General features: G+C 34.9%; 1 protein-coding gene across 1 annotated transcript; it reads left to right on the top strand.

The window, feature by feature from the left end:
- Nucleotides 1-215: 215 nt before the first annotated feature.
- Nucleotides 216-5148, top strand: LOC136838040 (uncharacterized). Its single transcript, XM_067102896.1, has 3 exons — nucleotides 216-2787; nucleotides 3378-3587; nucleotides 4994-5148. The coding sequence occupies exons 1-3, from the start codon at nucleotides 315-317 to the stop codon at nucleotides 5146-5148; spliced, it is 2838 nt and encodes a 945-aa protein (XP_066958997.1). The 5' UTR covers nucleotides 216-314.
- Nucleotides 5149-10618: the final 5470 nt, after the last annotated feature.

The following is a 10618-nucleotide window of genomic DNA, read 5'->3' as shown; positions in this document are numbered from 1 at the left end:
CTCCTCATTCCATCAGTCTGTTCCCTTCCTCCAGTTCCTCAAATTCCCTATAGTTCCTCCTCCTCTTATTGATCTCATCATGAGTAGTCAAGTTAAAGCTGGTATTAACACTACTTCTCTTGTTATCATTAATACTGATGTTTCTCTTATTCTACTTCCTGATCTTAACTGCTGTTATTCTTTTCTCCTTCTCAGGTTGTCTCTTCTTCTTGGAGTCATTAGCAAGAGAAAACATGGACGCACAAGCATGGTCTCTCCACATAGACTCTCTCTGTGTCTCTTAGCAGGCCCCCAATGTTGAATATTGAGAAGACATGGCTACCTCAGTATCAGTTTTTTCTCCAAATGATTACATCAACTTGAGATATAACCATTTTGTGAGAAAGTATGGAAAGAAGACAATTTATTTAGTGATGATGAGGCTAGTGTTTCCTTGTGGGCAACACAAGAGAATGCACGAGATTCTCATCGATCTCAAAGTTCCACTACAAGGGAGAAAAAGTCCCTTCAGTGCCCAGGAAGCCAAAAATCTCACAGATAAGCCTCCGGAAGATCTGGACATCACAGTGATGAACAAAATCTTACAGGCTCTTTGGCAAAAGGGGGTGAATGACCCTGGAGATGACCTCAAAGGGTTATTAAAAAATATAAAAGATGAGAGGAACTTTGTTAGTCACGAAGAGCCTCATATGTCAGACACTGATTTGGAAAGTAGACTCAGAGACTTTCGAGCAACACTCGAGGAAACTCTTGAGAAAACAAAGTCTCTCTTTCCAAAACACAGTGCTGCCATTGACCAGCTTAAAGCAGAGATCCAAGATGCTTTTCCAAAGCTCCTAGAAAAGATCCGTGAGAAATATGATCCCTCAAACCCTCTGGATGTACAAAAGCTTAAAGAAGAAATAAAAGAGTTTGGGAATGAGCTTTCTGACATGATACAAGAATCCTCTGAGGCAGAACTCCTGTCTCTTAATGAACGCCTCTGTCAGATTTTGCCCTACGACTGGCTCACTCAGTATGGTGCTACAGATCCTAGTAACATCATGGTCTGTTTACAAGTGGAGGATGATCGGGAGTTAAATAGAGGCCCCCATGTCAATAAAAGTATTAGTGTGAATCAAAAAGAAATCCTCAACAAAGACCCAATGGGAGAAGACTTTGAAGTTGTGATTATATCTGGTGATGCAGGTTCTGGAAAGACCACAATTCTTTGTTCCTATGCAGAGGGATGGTGCAAGAAGACAACAGATATTCCAGAACTCTCTTCCTTCCCATTCCTTCTCTTCATGCAGTTCAGGAATCATGACTGTGACAAATTTGATGACTACCTTAAGAGCTTGATTCCAATAACTGTTGCTCGGTTTCCTTTTGATCTCGTCAAATCAGTAGTCCTAGGTTCAAAGTGTTTGGTCTTGTGTGATGGCTATGATGAGGCCAATGTGAAGTCTCAAAAACTTTTTCAAGAGTTTTTAGAACTTAATTCAAAGAACATGAAGTTTGTTGTCACAACACGTCCAGGGAATACCATGGGACTAACTGGTATTGTGGACAAAGCAAAGCGTTCCAGAATCAACCTCAAAGTTTCAGGTCTTCAGGAAAAGGATGTGAAATTGCTCGCAGAAAAGCTCATTGGCCACCTGGTCAAAGATGATGACGTCACCCAACAGGAGCAAATGAAAAAAGAGCTGCTTCAGAAAATAGAAGAAATGAACACAGGCACTAGAGCCATCCTGCAAACACCACTGTACTTTAACCTGTTCATTCTCCTTTACATTGAGTGTCCAGATTTAAGGGACGAAATGAGCACCAGGACATCAGTCTACTTACAGCTGAGAAAGCACAAGATCAAGAGAATCTCCGACAAGACAAGAATCTCTGAAGAATCACTGGAGGAATTTGATGCACTATACAGAAAAAGGTCTCTTAAGCATTGCACTGAGGAAAAATATGAATGGTCTGAGGCAGATGTAAGAAGCTTTAAAGATGAGGTTGAAAAAGGTTTTCAAGAGGAGAATTGTAGGCAAGAGGTACTTCAGAACTTTGATGCCATTATGTCATCCTATTTCTCCATAAAGAAGATAAAGCAGCAACTGGAGATTGTAAAGGTATACTGCCACAGACACAGAAGTGAGCAGGAGTTTGCAGCTGCAGGCAGCATCTGTGATGACATCATCACATCAAGTGGAAGACCACAAAGAGGAACCATTATTCGAGACATCATCACAACAATTAGAAGGCCACGAAGAAGAAACATTATTGAAGATGTGCTGAGGTCGAAAGGTTTATGGGACGGAAGTGATCTAAAACAGTTATTTGAGAAATTCAGAGGAGTCATTTCCTTCATAACTGCAATACTTTACAGTACTGAGAGAGATGTATTGTACAATACAATACATTATATTCATGAACTCTATGTGTCATACAGCCTCTCTATTGGTTATAAACATGATGATCTTTTGGATCCATGTCTTGAAACTAGACTGGACCATAAGGTTCTGGAATCACTTGTGGCACAGATGAAGAGAAAAATTTCTCTGAAGAACCGAGTATGGTTCATTGAACCCAAGAGTCTTTATGTCCTTCCGTCCTTACTGCCTAAACTGAGGCCCAAAGAGATTGGATTGAGTTTTTCACATTCAGAAGTACCAAGAGAGCTTTCGCAACTCAATGAAGTTCTGGAGTCTGCGTCTCAGTCCAGTGCTCACACAGAGATTGTTATCGGGATGCGGTTAAGGGAATGGGCACAACGTTCAGGACAGAAGGTTTTGCATCCAGTGGATGAATTAGGTAAGTAGGAACTTCTTTTTCTTCTTCTTCAACCTTTACTCCCTTGATTATAAAGTACTACAGCCTTCAGCCATCACTCAAACTACTTTAGCTTTTTAGTTATTCTCTGCTTCTTCTTCTTCTTCTTCACCTTTGGTAATGACCTCCTCATGAGTCGTTTGTGTAGAGCAACTCTGAGGAAGAAGAAGAAATGGCACTGAAATGCTTGTTTTCTTTTTAAGAGATTTTAAAGGGTTGTGTAAATTCATTGTGTGCTTCTCTCTGTCTCACTATGCATATCTTATAGTGCATTAATAATAATAATAATATATATATATATATATATATATATATATATATATATATATATATATATATATATATATATATATATATATATATATATATATATATATATATATATATATATATATATATATATATATACATATATATATATAATATATTGAGATACATAACAATAAAAACAACAGTTTAGTTATACAGCTTTTCTTCTATATATTCAGTCATTATTATTATTATTTGCTGTTGTTGTGGATAATAATAATGATAATATCTCAAAAGTTCCTCTTATTTGTTTCATCCCACAGGATTGGAAATTTGGGAGGATGGATACGAAGACTTGGAGAGCCTTCATCGTCCCTTTTCTCTCTTGACTTCTTCAGCAAAGGAGCTGAGATTAGAATACTACATGAGAGGTGCTTCAGAGGGTCGCATTGCCCAAATCATAAACAGGACTTTGGTTCCCACAAGCAGGGAAGAAGGAAGAACCACTAATTTATGGATTTACTCTGATAAAGGTGAGTACCAGTATCATCCAAAGTCAACAGTCACTCAAGAAACTGTTCCTGTTCCTTTTCCTTCTTCTGTCCTCCTTCTCCTCGTCCTCCTCTTCCATTATGAATAGAATGAAAAGAGGAAGAAGCAAGAGTAGAAGAAGAAGAAGAAGAAGAAGAGGCCAGGAAAAGGAAGACTTTAAATATATAATGGTGAATAATAAGCGTATTGAAAGTCTCCACTACATTTTATGCTATTTCTGTTTTCACCTCCTCCTTTTCCTCCTCCTATATTTCCTCTCAATTATCATAGCACTGTGATTCTCCTCAGTCAGTGTTTATATATATACAAATAAATATATCTATAAATATGTATGTATATCTATGTCTATGTCTATATCTATATTTATCTATCTATCTATCTATCTATCTATCTATCTATATACACACACACACACAGATATATATATATATATATATATATATATATATATATATATATATATATATATATATATATATATATATATATATATATATATATATATATATATATATATATATATATATATATATATATATGTATATATATATATATATATATATATATATATATATATATATATATATATATATATATATATATATATATATATATATATATATATATATATATATATATTTATATATATATATATACATACATAAATATATATATATATATATATATATATATATATATATATATATATATATATATATATATATATATATATATATATGTATGTATTTCTTTTAACATGCCTTTTTCCCATTTGTATGGGGTAAGCATGATGCCTTCTTTTGAAAGACTTTGATTTGGCTGTGGGGTAGACTGTAGTCTCGATCGGCTGCCATACCTGTCATCACTTAGACCCCAGTAGCGTATGTACATGTATTGTACCAGTCACCAACGCCCTTTCTCCCAGCAGCGAGGAGTCGTTGCGCGGTTAGATTGACAGTCGAGACGTGTGAGGTGTCTGTTATGTATATTAGAAGATGTTGGAGTGGCTTTGTTTGTTGTGTTTATATATATATATATATATATATATATATATATATATATATATATATATATATATATATATATATATATATATATATATATATATATATATATATATATATATATATATATATATATATATATATATATATATATATATATATATATATATATATATATATATATATATATATATATATATATATATATATATATATATATATATATATATATATATATATATATATATGTATGTGTGTGTGTGTGTGTGTGTGTGTGTGTGTGTGTGTGTGTGTGTGTGTGTGAGTGAGTGTTGAGGAAGAGCGAGTGAGAGCAGGTCAAGTAGAGTAGGTGTTAATATCCTGCCATTTTTGTCTTTCCTCAGATCTCGACATAAAGCTTCTACTCCAGTCGCTGACTGTTCCGCCTTTGAGGAAAATAGTTATTGGTAAACTTTTTGGTACGAAAATTTATGCTGATGAAGTCTTGAAGACACTCTGCAGGGAGAAGAAACTTGGAAAATTACAACTTCTTCGATGAGAAGAAGAAGAGGAGAAGCAAAACAATTGCGGTTGTTTCTTGTGAAGATCTTTCGGTAAAGTGCAAATGGCGTCTTTTATCCCAAATCTCTTTTATTCCTTTAGTGTCTTTACTCTTTTAGTTTAGAGAGAGAGAGAGAGAGAGAGAGAGAGAGAGAGAGAGAGAGAGAGAGAGTACTTTCAATATTAAGAACTGTATTAGTCTATCCTTCACTGCACCTCTCTCTCTCTCTCTCTCTCTCTGTCTCTCTCTCTAATGGTGGCTTCATAGGAAAAATGAGAGATTATTCACTGCCTCATTCACACTCCCACTGCTGAATCAAGGCCGGGGAAGGAGGAGGAGGAGGAGAAGGAGGGGGGGGGGAGGAGGAGGAGGAGGAGGGGAGGGGGAGGAGGAAGAAAGAAGACTTCCATATTACAAGTCACTGAATATTCCATTATATACCCTTCCGTTTCAACACCTCCCCCTCCCCCATCTCCCTCCCTAGCACTTTCTAGGCTCTCCTCCCTCCCTCCCTTAGTCTCACATTCTTCCCGCAAGACCAAGCCCCCTGAAAGAAGACTCTTCTCCATCTTTTCTGTGCTTCTGTTATGCTGTACTGTTGTCACTGAAAGGAAAGGAAAGGAAATGCTTCTTTCTCTCTGATGTGTCAAAGTGTTGATTTTAAATGAATGGATAAACAGTTAAGCTAAAATGTTTACTCAACTGTTCAACTGTATTAATATTAAGGCCATATTCAATAGGGATCTCTCCTAACATAAATAGAGAACTATTCCCACATAATTCAAGTTATGCTGCTCTATATGTATATATATGCATTATCATGTTTGCTTATCAGTAAGGATCACTTTTAAGAGTTTTAGACCTCCATAGCTATATCTATATATATATATATATATATATATATATATATATATATATATATATATATATATATATATATATATATATATATATATATATATATATATATATATATATATATATATATATATATATATATATATATATATGGGATGACTCAGAAACATGAAGTCAGACAGACAAGGCTTCTGGATCTCATGGTGTCTTTCCTGGTGTTCTGAAATTGCTCTCAATACAGAGGATATATATAATATTCGCTCTTGCTGTATTCTCCCATGCCATTTTTACGTTTTCTGCCTCACATCCTAGTTTGTGGTCCATTGCCAAAATGTTGTTGTTAGCCAATCTGCCAAGTATTGGGGACATTTTCAGATCATCGTCATGTGTCAGAACAGTGCCAAATAATCCTCTGAATTCTGTCTACATACTGATGAGGAAATGACTAAGAACTGCTGGATATTGTTATCATTTATTTGTTTGTTTGTTTGTTTGTTTTTGTTCTGTCAGCTTCCTTTGTGTTGTTTTGCAGGGGAAGAAAGTTCATTAGTGGTCATTCATGAAGGTTCTGCTGAAATGTTTATACACTCAGGCTTCTTCTTCTTCTTTATTTAGCTGCATTTCAAGTTCCACTTGTAAAAGTGACAATGTTGAAAATGTTATTTAACATTGTTTTTTTTTTCATTGTTCTGCTTTGACATGATTTTATGACTCTTGATATTTATTTGTTTATCTTTCATTTCCTTTTCTTGGACCATATTTGAGATCCTGTTGCATTTTTTAACTATAATATTGCAGTCGATAGACTTACCTATATATATATATATATATATATATATATATATATATATATATATATATATATATATATATATATATATATATATATATATATATATATATATATATATATATATATATACAGTATATCTATCTATCTACATACAAATCCTGAAATGCCAAGGATGCTTTTGTCATAGTTTGGTGAATGTTTGAGCTTTGCAAATATACTGAATGCTTACATTGTATGTTTTATTAGCCATGTAATGCATAGATAATTAAGTAGTTTGGGAAACAAGGTTTCATACTGGAAATGGAAAACCATTTGATTTTTTAGAATAAAAATATAATGTCAACTTTATCATAATCTTTTGTGATCTGCATTTTGGTAAAGCTTGCAATGCATACAACTTATGATACTGACTGTATACATACATCTACTGTATCTACAAACATGGAAAACGAAAAATGCAGCAGAAGAAAGTCATTCAAAATCATTCAAAGATTAATTCAACAGAACCACCAATGGAGTTGATGAGAATTGCAATCAAAAGGCAAAGTCAGTCAGTCAAAAGATTCAACTTGCAGAAAGTTTGATCAATTTGTTATGAGAATAAGTGTATTACCAAAATTATTTCTTGATAAAAATGCAGTAGTGAGTGAGTGAGTGAGTCAGTCAGTCAGTCAGCCAGACTGTTGACCTTCCAAAAGCATGACTGAAGCAGAAGAGGCAATCAATGAATACTGGGAACGTGGAAATGTGTTTTGAGTCTCAGAAGACAAAAACCTCCTTAGTTTCTTCAGATGAGATCAACTCATGAAGGAATGAAGGGAAGTCTCTATGGACACGTTATCAGAAACTCTGAAATGTCAAGAGAGAGAGAGAGAGAGAGAGAGAGAGAGAGAGAGAGAGAGAGAGAGAGAGAGAGAGAGAGAGAGAGAGAGAGAGAGAGAGAGACTTTTTCAATTTATAAAAGGGAAGGGAAACCAATAATATATGGACGGCAAGAGGAAAAATAAAAACTTGAGGAGATGAAATAAGAGAAAGACTTTCATGTCTAATTGAACCTGGATAATAATGGGTAGAGTTATACTGCTGTCTTCCTCCACCACCTTTGGGGAGAGGAGAGAGAGAGAGAGAGAGAGAGAGATAGAGACAGAGGCTGTCTGGGACTTTTTCCTCAGCAGATTCTAATACAATAAAGTCCGTGTATGACCTTTCTATACATATGAACAAAGGCAGCAAGTGTACAGTCTTTGAAAAGGTAGGAGGAGGAGGAGGACTATTATTGAAACAAAGAACTTTTTGAGACAGAACTGGAAAAATTATGAAAAAGTCACCAAGCACTGGAGTTACTCAACTCAGATTCAGTTGTAAAAATGGGAAGAACTGGAAGGAACTGATCAAAGGCACAGAGAAAATAAAAGTACACAAACCAGGAGGAGGAGGAGGAGGAGAGAGCTGTTTCAGAGCCAAACACCTGCTGCTTTACTACTTATTGAGGCCAGTGACAGGAAGGAAGGAAGGAAGGAAGAAAGGAAGAAAGAGGTCCAGTGTCGTACCGAATGTGTTTTGAGCAGATGACAAATCCCGAGGAGCGTCTTCTGGTGAGTTTTACAGCCACATTTTTCTACTTCATCATTTATTGTTTTATAGAATAAATGAATATATAAATTGTAGCCTTAATTAATTAACCCATTAATGGCCAGTGGCAGGAAATCCTACCAACAAATTGAAAGAGGTTTATACAAAATACTCGGAGGAAGTTCAGAGAATCACTGGCTAATAGGATATTAACAAACATGTTTAATCTTTTTGCTGCTGACTGAGGAGCCATATTCCCGTAGGAGGAGGAGGAGGAGGAGGACTCCAAGTATAAGAAGCCTCGTGTCATTTTAAACTTGAGTGAGTGAGTGAAGGGGTCAGAATCAGTAGCATCACCACCTTGTAAACAAATGGAAGTCTTCTTCTACTTCTTCTTACTCCTCTATGTCTTTTACTCTGTGTCTTTTACAAATCAGTATTGCTGAATGCAATGCTCTAAGGATGAAGAACCTCTTGAATTACACAATGGTGAACCTTCTAACTAACATTATTGTGAAAGTCGACAAGAGAGAACAATTAAGTCTGGGGGATTCCTAACACTGGCCATCGTATTGGTGTGAACAGAGTGACTTGTCCGGATTCTCCACCTAATATTTCGATACAGTCATTTCATTCACATCTTTGCATATGTATCACTTCACACTCCTTCATAAACTTGCACCCTTGCAATAATAGGCGCTCGTAAATTTATATGAACACGTGCACATGACCATATTAGTTTGCACATTTGAACACATTTGAAAGTACAAGGCTTCACTTTAAGGTAATATATATATATATATATATATATATATATATATATATATATATATATATATATATATATATATATATATATATATAAAACTGAATCACGATAATATGGAACGTGATGAATATATAAATAAAGATAAAATCCACGAAGGAAACGGAAACACTGGAGTGCTGCGAGGCCTTTGACCACTAGGTCTGCTAAGTAAAGGACCTAGTGTCGAAAGGCCTCGCAGCACTCCCAATTCCGTTTCCTTCGTGGATTTTATCTTTATATATAAATATATATATATATATATATATATATATATATATATATATATATATATATATATATATATATATATATATATATATATATATATATATATATATATATATATATATATAATGAACATGTATGTATGTATGTATGTATAAGTAAGTACATATGTATTGTCAGTATGTGTTTAATTTAACATAATTTAATTTGTTTTGAATAATTCACTTTGGCAGTAATTATTTTTTTGGGAATGTAATGACCCTGTTTCTTCCTCCCTGACATTTGTGACTTGTTGTATAGTTTTAATTTTGTTTTCACGTGTGGTATTGGCTTCTCATCCGGAGCTGTATTCGGCGCTGTCTCGCCAGGACTGAGTCAGTCGTTTCTGGACCATTAACATTGTGAGGGCTTGACTTATTTTGGGATTATCACTGGATTACTAGATCTGCCTTTCTTCAGTTGCTGCTGCTGTCCTCCTTTGAGAGATTGATTGTTCTACAGTCTGCGCCCTTGGTTCAGTTATTTTGCCAAGGGGACCTCTCTGCCAACTGATAAGGTGTGATTACCTGTCGGACGGCCGTGTCCATTGATTGTCTTGCGACGTTAAAGTGATTCTTTCTTCAGTCTGCGCCCTTGGCCCAGTTATTTTGCCAAGGGGACCTCTCTTACGTTTGGTAAGGTCTTAGGAATATATATTATTCCCCTCGACCCGTGAATTGAAGGCTGTGTTAGCCACTAGCACCGTTTAGAGCTCACTTAAGGGAAGCAGTTTATTTTTTTGATAAATATTTAGTGTGTAATAAGTTAGGTTATTCTGACTTTTCGACATTCTATTACTTTCAGGGCCCTCTCTTTAAAGTGTAGTTGCTTAGTCTGTCTTAATTTGGTGTAAGTGTGTTTGTTATTTGATGTTTTCAGTGTGTGGTTGATTTTTGTGTTTATTTAATGTATTTTGTAAGAGGCTCAGTGGTCATTTCTTTCTAAAAGTTTGTATTAAATATTAAGGTTTTATTTTTAGTTTTTCTTTATCCTCCTTGATTCCATCTCTGTACACTCTGTTGCGACCATTCCACCTACTGTGGACTTGGTCGTTAATGACTTTATTTGTATTGTAAGAGACTTGTGTATGTTTGATGGGCGTGGGCCCATAACAGTATATATATATAAGTGTGTGTGGGTGTATTTATATATCTACCTATCTATCTATCTAT

Source organism: Macrobrachium rosenbergii, unplaced genomic scaffold, assembly GCF_040412425.1.
Source record: "Macrobrachium rosenbergii isolate ZJJX-2024 unplaced genomic scaffold, ASM4041242v1 13908, whole genome shotgun sequence".
Lineage (NCBI taxonomy): Eukaryota > Metazoa > Arthropoda > Malacostraca > Decapoda > Palaemonidae > Macrobrachium > Macrobrachium rosenbergii.
Note: the sequence above shows the minus strand (reverse complement) of the source record. Positions and strands in the feature narration are given on the sequence as shown.